General features: G+C 43.8%; 1 protein-coding gene across 1 annotated transcript in view; it reads right to left on the reverse strand.

Annotated features, from left to right (window-relative positions):
• LOC139534553 (phospholipid-transporting ATPase ABCA1-like) overlaps positions 1-13,663 on the reverse strand; it is a 292,873-nt gene that overhangs the window by 52,748 nt on the left and 226,462 nt on the right. The window contains exon 40 of the mRNA XM_071333760.1: positions 3,030-3,153. Coding sequence (XP_071189861.1) covers positions 3,030-3,153 — 124 coding nt within the window. The remainder of the gene's footprint in view (positions 1-3,029; positions 3,154-13,663) is intronic.

Consider the following 13,663-nt stretch of genomic DNA (forward strand, 5'->3'; position numbering starts at 1 on the left):
CATGTGAAGAGTTCGCAAATCAAATGCCCACTTGTGGTGCCACTGGACAGTGAAAAACAAGTAACTTAACCTTTATTGTAATTTAAATGAGTTTGTAGTAGTACAGCCACGTCTCATGGTCACATCATGAGATTTGTAGATGAAAGAGGAATATAATAATACGAATCAAATTTAGTTTCCCATCTTCCCATTTAGAGTTTCTGGCGCAGCACAGAAATGCCTTATCCAGATTATGTGACAAAGGCATTTCCTAACAGACTTGCTAACTTTCTTTGTTGTTACTTTTAAGGTTGGAACCAACATGCAGTACCTCCAGCAGGCAGAGAGGCAAGAACCATTTGTCCGCCAGCTCAGGGTCAAGCTACACTATTTACAGCCCTGTGTAATGTTCAATGTAATTGCATTGCTGGAATTTTTGAAAGTTCATGTATTTGTACAAAGAAAAGGAAATGTATGGTTTAAACATGTCTTTAATGTTTATTTGTTTAAGCTGTTAGTGATCATTTCCTAAGTGTTACTACATTTGTGTTTACATCATTAAGCCTTTATGTCATGAATGACCAAAGGTGTCTGACTTTAAATTAAGTACGGCATCATGCGATACAGAGTCTTTATGGATGTGTTATGAACTAAGTAATACAGGATACTACATAAAGTCTAAATAAATAGGTTATTAACGTTCTGCTGATTTAAGGTTCACTCGTGAGTCACAGTTTTCTGTAGGGTGATTGAGGTATTTAAATAGTTGATGGACCTGCAAAGCTACTGTGTGTGTGTGTGTGTGTGTGTGCGCGTGTGTGTGTCTGAAGCAAGATGATTTGGAGTAGTCCAACCTGAGACTACCGCACCAGGTATTCCTCTTCTGTTCCCATGCTGGAGACCAGGGCCTTACAACCTATTAGTGGTGCCAACATTTTGTGGCTGATCATTAAGCGAGAGAGTCGGTGAACGTGTCAAAGACGTGACTAGGCCCAGCACTGCACTGTATGGGCTAGTTTTTGTTGTGTACATGTTTTTGTACTAAGGAACATGCATCTTGGTTCCAGAAGAAAGACACTTTTAATTTCTTTATGTTGGGGGATTTCATCAAGGTAAGTGGTTCTTCGTCCCCAGGTAAGTGGTGTAACGTCGTCCCCAGGCTATTGCGCACACAGCACATATACAGACGCCTGGGATATCAACCATTCAAAGTTGGCCTTAGTGGGAGTGACCGGAGTAAGGTATTTGTCATCGTCACTAGTTAACACAGTCAAAATGTCATAATTATGGCTAAACCATGCCCATTTCCACAATACATTTCTTAAACGTTGATTTTAAATCTAACCCTAACTAATGAAGGCCAAGTTTGAATGCGTTGGTCCACCAGTGTTTCCACCTATTTGGGCGAAAGTGTCTGGGAATGAGGTTAGGTGTAATGTGAGTAACATGACTTCAGACTATGCCATCCTTCAGCACAACATGTCACCCTTTATAAAGCACATGTTTATATTATATTCGACATAGCGGGTTATGTCACAGTTGACATTGGTGATTATGTTACACACCTATGCCACATTTATAAACCCTTTATAAAGCATGACATACGGTTATAGATGCTCTGTAACACATTTATGTAGTGCTTATGAAGTCATTATGAAGCCTTTATAAGCTGAACGTAATTTAAAACAGGACCCTATGGGCTATAGTAGTACAGGCCCAATTCTATATTTTTGGGGGGATACCTAAAGGGGTCCTACATTTCCAAATCAAATAGCTAAATGATACATGGTATGACCATCTTAAAACAATTCCATATGTTAGCTCAGTACCCCCCCACCTCTCTCTGCCTCCCTCCCTCCCTATCCATCTCTCTCTCAGTCTCAACAGCCTCTATGTTCAGGAGGGATGAAAGACAGAAACGGAAGCGTTTTCAGTCTCATTGTCTCGCAAATAGGCCCTCTCCAGACTAGCTTTTTAAAGCTGTGATTGCTTTCCTCTTTACGCTCGCCACCGCAAATGATTCCTCAAACGGCTATTTCCTGCCAGATCTATTCCTCAGATAAAGCCTTTGCTCCCGCCTTTCATGTGTCTCTCTGCCTCTCAATCTCCCCAGTGTACCTATCCCCTTTCGATTTCTAGATGTAGCGTTGAGAATGGCGGCCGAGGGCTACGGTCACGTTATTGGTCAAATGTTATCCTATTTGGTAATAATGCAGCGACACTTAAGAGGAGGTGATATGTTTAGTCCTGTAAAGGGTACTGGTAACATCCATGGGCCCTATGTGTGAAAGTATGAAGATGCTGTAAAGGCATTGTATAAGTAGAGGACTAAATTAAACAAAGTAGCTAAGCTATTGGCCTTTGGTAAATCCTAATCCCCAAAATGTTTGGTACCAAATGTTCTTACTGGAGAATAGTCAGACCCTTCCTCCCACCTTTTGTATTGTCACCTACAACAATCAACTGTCGAGTTAAATGAATCTGCCAATTCCCTCCATTTCTTTTCAAGGATATTTAGACAACAATGTGCAGCAGTGGAGAGTTTGCACCTGTTATTCTCTACTGAATCTTGAAAGACAAAACCAAAGCTAAAGCCATGACATTGTCTTTCTTTACACTCTACTGTACTTTCTTTCTTTTCCTTAAATTACTCAGCTTCATTTGTCCTTTCATCCTACCACTTAAATGTTATTCCATCTTGCTAGGAGGGAAAAGCTTTGCACTGATGAATCTGATGAATCACTGATGAATCTGATGAATCACTGATGAATCTGATGAATCACTGATGAATCTGATGAATCACTGATGAATCTGATGAATCACTGATGAATCTTAGTAATATAATATTAAAATGCCACTTTTATCCAAAGCAGTTTACAGTACAGTGAGAGTATATATTAGGATGAAGCCTTTGTGATCACTTCAGAAATAGTGTGGCATTATTTACACTTTTACAGTTTTGTCATCATTATTTTTTTATTTTTCCCCCCCAACAATTTACTCCCTATAGTGTGGTATTTAAGCGCAAAGGTGGTGTGGAGGATGCTCACCGAAGCGTTCAAACACAGTGGCCATGGCCTGGTTCTTGCCCATGTCGATGAGCCCTCGACCCAGACAGAAGTGCGGGAAAATCAGCAGCACCTGCTTCACAATGTCATTGATGTGCGAGATTTTCTGTAAGGAGGGAAAACAAAAAGAAAAACAACAACAACATATTAGCGACTCATAAAAGACAAGAAACACAGCAAAACACAAGGGCACATTATGGCATGACATCACATTACAGGGAACCCGCTGTCTGTGTTGCACATGCGGAGGCACGAGTCTGTCGAGTGACCTGAGGGAAGCAGCGGATTTGGAGCTTGCGGTGGCGGGAAAAGAGTGCTCTTGGCATTAAGAGTGTTTCGACACTCCCCAGATAATTAAAGCGCACCCTCCGTGCGCGTTCATCAGTGGAGGCACACTGCTTGCTAAATGACATGGAAATTAGCCTTGACTTGTCATTTAGGGCACGCTCACTCAGTGATGTCTCCCTCACCCGCGTTACGTGAGGGCAGGAGCAGCTGCTCATACATACAGATACAAACATTCTCATCCCAAGCGCTGAGACTTTGAAAGACATACACCTTCCCACTTGCTATAACAGACACATTCACAGGAATGGACTTACACACACACACACACACACACACACACACACACACACACACACACACACACACACACACACACAATCTTATTGGCTTTTCATTACCCAGGTTAGGGCCCTTCCTGATTTAAATACAAATTACAGAAATATATGCAAATCCAATTAATTAGGTGCAGGACAGATGAACATATCAAAGAAAAAAGTAGATACAATCCTAAATGTATTCATGTATTTCCATATGTCTACTGTGTAATACTTATTGTGATGTTAATGTATTTAATGTAATGGATGTATTGAATTGACCGGATGTACAAGCCCTCTAGAGTTGATTTAAATAGGTGTTTCACAGTGGTATATGACCTGACGAAGATCCAACTCGGATCGAAACGTTGTCTTTTTTGTTGGTGTGGTTAAATCACCATGGGAGCATACCAGAGTTGCGGACATTTCCTTTTTCCTCCCTTCCTGATTAAGCCACCCCTCCTGAAATCCCTTCTCCCTGTAGCTGTATTGCTGAACGATGGTGCCTTTTAAAACACACAAGCCCTAATTAATTAAATGAAGACAGAATGAAAGATAGCCAGTCTGCACTGATTCTACAACACCGCCAGCGTCGGTTCTCCACATTGCTTTCATTACCGAAGATTGAGGGAATGAGAGAGAGAGAGAGAGGGAATAAGAGAGAGAGAGATGGAATAAGAGAGAGAGAGAGAGAGAGAAAGATGGGAGGAGAGAGAGAGAGATGGAGAGGAGAGAGAGAGAGAGAGAGAGATGGAATAAGAGAGAGAGAGAGAGAGAGAGAGAGAGAGAGAGAGAGAGAGAGAGAGAGAGAGAGAGAGAGAGAGAGAGAGAGAGAGAGAGAGAGAGAGAGAGAGAGAGAGAGAGAGAGAGAGAGAAAGATGGGAGGAGAGAGAGAGAGATGGGGGGAGAGAGAGAGAGAGAGATGGGGGAGAGAGAGAGAGAGAGAGAGAATAAGAGAGAGAGAGAGAGAGAGAGAGAGATGGAATAAGAGAGAGAGAGAGAGAGAGAGAGAGAGAGAGAGAGAAAGATGGGAGGAGAGAGAGAGAGATGGAGGGAGAGAGAGAGAGAGAGATGGGGGAGAGAGATGGAATAAGAGAGAGAGAGAGATATGGGGGAGAGTGAATGATAGAGATGAAGAGTGCGAAAGAGAAAAAGAGAAAAAGAAAGAAAGAAAGAGATATATACAGTAGATATAGCCACTTCTGTATTTACATGCCATTCTAAAGCCAGCTTATGCAAAATGCATCTGTTGGGTCTCAGGGTAGTCTTCAAAGACGCTAGCGTACGTTGTGAAAACCATAAATTCACCATTTCCTCCTTCGGTAGACCCAGGGCGAAAAGTGGTATGCGTTGCTTAACACAGTGCAATGTGGAGCGGCAGATGAGAATCACGGATGACACCTTATGTTGTCAGATTTCATCATGGGGATTTGCACTTGCTCTGCAATTTGTTACTTTAGTTTGAGGAATGGCGTCATGAAAAGGCCTAACTTTGCCCGCAATTCAATCAACTGTAGATAAAGGTAAACCGCGTTACAGTTCAAACACGTTTCTGCTATATTTTTCAACCACAGGTGTGGTTCAGAGGCATTATCCAATGACGTTGTCCACACAGAGTGTTTGCAGCTAACTCTGAGTTAACACATTCGATATAGTGCAAACATTCACAATTCATTTAGAAGTAAAGTTTCCTTTATCTGTTATGGATTTAATTGGGGCCTTTGGTCATTGGGGGTAAATAACTCACTACCGTCATCATTAAAATAAAGTTTATTTTGGTCTTCATGTATGACTTTGGGTATACAGCAGTAATGATGTAGCTCAACTTCAAGTAAATATTTTCTCTGCTAATGGCCAAACTTAAGCTACAGATCAAAGGTTAGAGTTGGAATGTCAATGGTAGTCCACATGTAGCAGTAAATTGAGCATTTCTGCCTGTGAGTAGTTGGGCTGTCCGAGCACTGGCCTAAATTCCCTGCAGGGAAGTATGCATAGGAAGTATGCATAACGAAAATACCTAATTGATCATGGTGTCAACGCTAACTCTCAAATGTCCAGCAATAGGTCTGCCAATTCATCTTTGCCTTTTTCAACTTTTACACGTTTTCCTCAAGGACTTAAGGTCACGCTGGCCAACAAAACGTCAAGCATGAGATCCTGGCCATCCATATAATGTATTACTTAGCTACCTTTTATTGTCAACGCTAAGAAGCTCAATTTGAATATATCTGGTCATATCAACACGTACTGGACGCACTCCCACTCAACTACATTTGACAAAGTTATTAATCATAGTCAAACTACAACCCCTTGAGTAAAGTCTTAGAATTTAAAGCTGGAATCAAGCAAAGGAGCTGGCAAGAAGCTGGCATAAGGCTAAAAGAGCCTAAAGTTAGAAACATAAGTGATTTGGAAAAACTGAAATAATAAAAGCAAACCAATGACCTTGTACAGCCGGGGCCCATTTGTCATCAAGAAGAATGTGAAGGAATAGAGACCTAATTCGAGATCAATACGTGAAATAACAGATCTTCTCTCGACTGGGTGTTCATCAAGGAGATCTAAGAAGCTCTTAGGCGATGATGAAACGCGTGACAATTTTCTTCAAAGTTTGTGCTATATGCCCATAAATCATCTCCAAATGGGTTCTGAAGTGAAAAAATCTCCAAGGCTCTAGTCTGACCCACATTGCTTTAGTGTTCATATTCCCCTAGCATCGCCTTCATCTTGACCGGAGGGACTTACAAAAAGGAATATATATATATGTCTGAAAGAGTTTTGGGGAGGGTGACCATTAGCCAATTTCTCAAACTAGATGTGTTAACGTTAAAGGGAAACTTCATAATCAGTTATGCACATCCAAAATAGAATGTAACATTGTATACACAACACACTATATTATTCTCAAAAAGAGGTAGACAGAAGTACATGCTGTTAGGAATACAAATATTTATGTATTTAATACCCCCTTCCCCCCCAACCACCCACTCCACCCGCACACACAGTGCAATTAAACGGCAATTCCCTGGGAGAGTAGACAAGTTCCAGACATAATGCCCAGCATAGCAATTCCAAAACACAGTACAGAGGGTCATGACACGGCAGAACTAATACAGCCCCATCGACTGCCCCCCTCCTGAATCACTCAGGCCCCCAACCAGGCCAGATCCATTTAGGTGCCCAACCGGCTTGTCTGAGTGGCTAACGGCTGGGCTATTGACTCAAACACTGTCTCATGCATACAAGGTAGACTGCGATAGATGCGATCCACAGGGAGCTGAGAAAACTCCCATGCTCCCTCGCTCAGTCTCCAGATAAAACTGGGACGTAAAGTAATATATGTGCTGCTGCAGCCATGCTTTCCTTTTCCCTCCAGTTTTGGCTATTTTTACTCCTTCCCTCTAGACTACTAGACATCTTCCCATAGCGGGGAGCTAGGTGTATTAACTTTGACCTTCAGTGGAGAAATACAACGGAGAATGAAGAGAACTTCAACTTTGCTGTTCCCGTTTTGGCTATCGTCGCAGCGCAGGGTGGACGAGATAGAATGAAGGTGTGGAAATAGAGACGACGGAGAAAGATGGAGCTGTCAGATATCGCTCTACAACCTGCCGCGGTGAACTGGGGCGTGGTCTTGAGTGTTCTTATCTACGGCAGCCATTTTGGCTCCTCTGTTCATCCAGTTTATCAGAACAGAACAGAGGAACAGAGGAACCTGTGGAAACCACCAACATCCCAGCATGTCACAGCCCATTTTTTCCAGGTGATTCAACAGTGACAGTTAACTGGTAGGATAAGTGATGCATCAGCCCCGGCTCGTGGCCACCTACAGGGCTCTTATCTGCTTTTACATCCCCAGGAGTGATAGCTGGGCTGTCATTGTCCCCCATCAGCAATGTCTCAATTGACCCGGAGAGCTACACTACACAGCAGGCTTTCTAATACACTAGGCAAATGCCCTTGACAAGGAAGTGCGCGGTAGGTCACTTGCCAGATTGGCAGCGACCGGCATGCATTCCATTATTATATTGCCAGAGCCCCTTAGGAATATGATTTGCCAGAACAATACCGATAAATATATGGGAAAACAAGTCACAACAAAAAGATGACTGTTTGATGGGGAGGTTGCCAGCAAACAGACAAACAAAAAACAAACCGATGATGAACGACGGCAATGACGATAATGAAATCGCTATGCAAATGAGTTTGTCTCATTATGTAAAAAAGAAGACAGCCAACATTAAGCTGTGTCTGAGAAACCAGAGAGAGTGGAAAGAAGATGAATGTTCAAAGGACATGAGCGTATGAAAAACTAGGTTTCCATCCAATTGGTGACAGATCTTCCCACCAGTGATGTGTTTCCACCAAATGGACTTGTTGCGGATAGAAACCAGTGCGCGACGACGTAGTGCACATAAAATGTACTTTTTTGCTAAGTTTTTATGTACCGAATAAAAATCTAAAGTTCAATGTGTTTCCATCGCATTTTCCACTCTCCCGATAGTTTTGTCTCAAAAACTTTTGCATTAAACAGCAAATTCCCCTATTCTGGTCTTGGCATGTATGCTCTAGCCAACAGCTCGCAGGTAAAGTGCAGGTAGGCAGGTAAAGTGCAGGTAGACAGGAGGTTGGTGGAGGACAGGCTCGTGGTAAAGGCTGGAGCGGAATAAATGCAATGGTATCAAATATACTGAACAAAAATATCAATGCAACATGCAACAATTTCAAAGATTTTACTGAGTTACAATTCATATAAGGAAATCATCCAATTGAAAGAAATTCATTAGGCCCTAATCTAGGGATTTCACATGACTGGGAATACAAATATGTTCACAGATATATATAAAAAAGGTAGGGGCATGGATCAGAAAATTAGTCAGTATCTGGTGTGACCACCATTTGCCTCATGCAGCGCGACATATCTCCTTGGCATAGAGTTGATCAGGCTGTCGATTGTAGTCTGTGGAATGTTGTCCCACTCTTCAATAGCTGTGCGAAGTAGCTGGGTATAAGCGGGAACTGGAATACGCTGCGTAGACGTCAATCCAGAGCATCACAAACATGCTCAATGGCTGACATTTCTGGTGAGTATGCAGGCCATAGAATTTTCAGATACCAGGAATTGTTTACAGATCCTTGAGAAAGGGGTCCGTGCATTATCATACTAAAACATGAGGTGATGGCAGCGGATGAACGGATAACAATGGGCCTTAGGATCTCTTCACGGCATCTCTGTGCATTCAAAATGCCATCGAAAAAAATGCAATTGTGTTCGTTGTCCGTAGCTTATGCCTGCCCACACCATAACCCCACCACCACCATGGGGCACTCACATTCACATTGACATCAGCAAATCGCTCACCCACACGATGCCATACAAATGGTCTGCGGTTGTGAGGCCGGTCGGATGTACTGCCAAATTCTCGAAAAGAGAGAAATTAATATTCAATTCTCTGGCAACAGCTCTGGTGGACATTCCTGCAGTCAGAATGCCAATTGCACACCCCCTCAAAACTTGAAACATCTGTGGCATTGTGTTCTATGACAAAACTGCACATTTTAGAGTGGCCTTTTATTGTCCCAAGCACAAGGTGTATCTGTGTAATGATCATGCTGTTTAATCAGCTTCTTGATATCCCACACCTGTCAGGTGGATGGATTTTCTTGGCAAATAAGAAATGCTCACTAACAGGTACGTAAACAAATTTGCACACAACATTTTAGAGATATAAGCTTTTTGTGTGTATGGAAAAAACATGGGACCAACATGTTAGCCCATCTGTAAATAGCCCATCCAACTTCCTCATCCCCATACGGTATTTATTTATGTATCTTGCTCCTTTGCAGCCCAGCATCTCTACAGTCATGGCCAAAAGTTTTGAGAATGACACAAATATTAATTTCCACAAAGTTTGCTGCTTCAGTGTCTTTAGATATTTTTGTCAGATGTTACTATGGAATACTGAAGTATAATTACAAGCATTTCATTAGTGTCAAAGGCTTTTATTGACAATAACATGAAGTTGGTGGAAAGAGTCAATATTTGCAGTGTTGACCCTTTTTTTTCAAGACCTCTGCAATCCGCCCTGGCATGCTGTCAATTAACTTCTTTGGGGTAGGGGGCAGTATTTTCACGTCCAGATTTTTAATTTTTTTATTTAACCTTTATTTAACCAGGTAAAATAGAACAAGTTCTCATTTGCAACTGCGACCTGGCCAAGATAAAGCATAGCAGTGTGAACAGACAACAACACAGAGTTACACATGGAGTAAACAATAAACAAGTCAATAACATGGTAGAAAAAAAGAGAATCTATATACAATGTGTGCAAAAGGCATGAGGAGGTAGGCAATAAATCAAATAATTACAATTTAGCAGATTAACACTGGAGTGATAAATCATCAGATGATCATGTGCAAGTAGAGATACTGGTGTGCAAAAGAGCAGAAAAGTAAATAAATAAAAACAGTATGGGGGTGAGGTAGGTAAATTGGGTGGGCTATATACCGATGGACTATGTACAGCTGCAGCGATCGGTTAGCTGCTCAGATAGCAGATGTTTAAAGTTGTTGAGGGAGATAAAAGTCTCCAACTTCAGAGATTTTTGCAATTCGTTCCTGTTGCAGGCAGCAGAGAACTGGAAGGAAAGGCGGCCAAATGAGGTTTTGGCTTTAGGGATGATCAGTGAGATACACCTGCTGGAGCGCGTGCTACGGGTGGGTGTAGCCATCGTGACCAGTGAACTGAGATAAGGCGGCACTTTACCTAGCATAGCCTTGTAGATGACCTGGAGCCAGTGGGTCTGACGACGAACATGTAGCGAGGGCCAGCCGACTAGGGCATACAGGTCGCAGTGGTGGGTCGTATAAGGTGCTTTAGTAACAAAACGGATGGCACTGTGATAAACTGCATCAAGTTTGCTGAGTAGAGTATTGGAAGCTATTTTGTAGATGACATCGCCGAAGTCGAGGATCGGTAGGATAGTCAGTTTTACTAGGGTAAGTGAGTGAAGGAGGCTTTGTTGCGAAATAGAAAGCCGACTCTAGATTTGATTTTGGATTGGAGATGTTTGATATGAGTCTGGAAGGAGAGTTTGCAGTCTAGCCAGACACCTAGGTACTTATAGATGTCCACATATTCTAGGTCGGAACCGTCCAGGGTGGTGATGCTAGTCGGGCGTGCGGGTGCAGGCAGCGAACGGTTGAAAAGCATGCATTTGGTTTTACTAGCGTTTAAGAGCAGTTGGAGGCCACGGAAGGAGTGTTGTATGGCATTGAAGCTCGTTTGGAGGTTAGATAGCACAGTGTCCAAGGAAGGGCCAGAAGTATACAGAATGGTGTCGTCTGCGTAGAGGTGGATCAGGGAATCGCCCGCAGCAAGAGCAACATCATTGATATATACAGAGAAAAGAGTCGGCCCGAGAATTGAACCCTGTGGTACCCCCATAGAGACTGCCAGAGGACCGGACAACATGCCCTCCGATTTGACACACTGAACTCTGTCTGCAAAGTAGTTGGTGAACCAGGCAAGGCAGTCATTAGAAAAACCGAGGCTACTGAGTCTGCCGATAAGAATATGGTGATTGACAGAGTCGAAAGCCTTGGCCAGGTCGATGAAGACGGCTGCACAGTACTGTCTTTTATCGATGCCGGTTATGATATCGTTTAGTACCTTGAGCGTGGCTGAGGTGCACCCGTGCCCGGCTCGGAAACCGGATGGCACAGCGGAGGAGGTACGGTGGGATTCGAGATGGTCAGTGATCTGTTTGTTGACTTGGCTTTCGAAGACCTTAGATAGGCAGGGCAGGATGGATATAGGTCTGTAACAGTTTGGGTCCAGGGTGTCTCCCCCTTTGAAGAGGGGGATGACCGCGGCAGCTTTCCAATCCTTGGGGATCTCAGATGATACGAAGGAGAGGTTGAACAGGCTGGTAATAGGGGGTGCGACAATGGCGGCGGACAGTTTCAGAAATAGGGGGTCCAGATTGTCAAGCCCAGCTGATTTGTATGAGTACAGGTTTTCCAGCTCTTTCAGAACATCTGCTATCTGGATTTGGGTAAAGGAGAAGCTGGGGAGGCTTGGGCGAGTAGCAGCAGGGGGGGCGGAGCTGTTGGCCAAGGTTGGAGTCGCCAGGAGGAAGGCATGGCCAGCCTTTGAGAAATGCTTGTTGAAGTTTTCGATTATCACGGATTTATCGGTGGTGACCGTGTTACCTAGCCTCAGTGCAGTGGGCAGCTGGGAGGAGGTGCTCTTGTTCTCCATGGACTTTACAGTATCCCAGAACCTTTTGGAGTTAGAGCTACAGGATGCAAATTTCTGCTTGAAAAAGCTGGCCTTTGCGTTCCTGACTGACTGCGTGTATTGGTTCCTGACTTCCCTGAACAGTTGCATATCGCGGGGACTCTTCGATGCTATTGCAGTTCGCCACAGGATGTTTTTATGCTGGTCGAGGGCAGTCAGGTCTGGAGTGAACCAAGGGCTATATCTGTTCTTAGTTCTGCATTTTTTGAACGGAGCATGCTTGTCTAAGATGGTGAGGAAGTAACTTTTAAAGAATGACCAGGCATCCTCAACTGACGGGATGAGGTCAATATCCTTCCACGGTACCCGGGCCAGGTCGATTAGAAAGGCCTGCTCGCAGAAGTGTTTTAGGGAGCGTTTGACAGTGATGAGGGGTGGTCGTTTGACCGCGGACCCGTAGCGGATACAGGCAATGAGGCAGTGATCGCTGAGATCTTGATTGAAGACAGCAGAGGTGTATTTGGAGGGCAAGTTGGTCAGGATAATGTCTATTAGGGTGCCCATGTTTACGGATTTAGGGTTGTACCTGGTGGGTTCCTTGATGATTTGTGTGAGATTGAGGGCATCTAGCTTAGATTGTAGGACTGCCGGGGTGTTAAGCATATCCCAGTTTAGGTCACCTAACAGAACAAACTCTGAAGCTAGATGGGGGGCGATCAATTCACAGATGGTGTCCAGGGCACAGCTGGGAGCTGAGGGGGGTCGGTAGCAGGCGGCAACAGTGAGAGACTTATTTCTGCAGAGATTAATTTTTAAAATTAGAAGTTCGAACTGTTTGGGCATAGACCTGGAAAGTATGACAGAACTTTGCAGGCTATCTCTGCAGTAGATTGCAACTCCTCCCCCTTTGGCAGTTCTATCTTGACGGAAAGTGTTATAGTTGGGTTTGGAAATCTCAGAATTTTTGGTGGCCTTCCTAAGCCAGGATTCAGACACGGCAAGGACATCAGGGTTGGCAGAGTGTGCTAAAGCGGTGAGTAAGACAAACTTAGGGAGGAGGCTTCTTATGTTGACATGCATGAGACCAAGGCTTTTTCGATCACAGAAGTCAACAAATGAGGGTGCCTGGGGACATGCAGGGCCTGGGTTTACCTCCACATCACCCGAGGAACAGAGGAGTAGTAGGATGAGGGTGCGGCTAAAGGCTATCAAAACTGGTCCCCTAGAGCATTTGGGGACAAGGAATAAAAGGAGCAGATTTATGGGCGTGGTAGAATAGATTCTGGGCATAATGTGCAGACAGGGGTATGGTGGGGCACGGGTACAGCGGAGGCAAGCCCAGGCACTGGGTGATGATAAGAGAGGTTGTATCTCTGGACATGCTGGTCACAATGGGTGAGGTCACCGCATGTGTGGGAGGTGGGACAAAGGAGGTATCAGAGGTACGGGGAGTGGAACTATGGGCTCCATTGCAAACCAAAACAATGATAACTAGCCTGAACAACAGTATACAAGGCATATTGATATTTGAGAGAGACATACAGTAAGGCATGAAGTAATTGCAGGTCTTGATTGGGAGAGCTAGCTAAAACAACAGGTGAGATAACAGCAGCTAGTCAGCTAACACAGCAACAGCAGGTAAAATGGCGATGACTAGGCAGAGAGGGTCGGATTAACTACACACAGAGCCTGAGTTAAAACACAGAGCCGACAGATAAAACACAAATAAACAGAATGGAGTACCGTGAATTATTGGACAGTCCAGCAGGCAT

The sequence above is a fragment of the Salvelinus alpinus genome, chromosome 11, assembly GCF_045679555.1.
Source record: "Salvelinus alpinus chromosome 11, SLU_Salpinus.1, whole genome shotgun sequence".
Taxonomy (NCBI): Eukaryota; Metazoa; Chordata; class Actinopteri; order Salmoniformes; family Salmonidae; genus Salvelinus; species Salvelinus alpinus.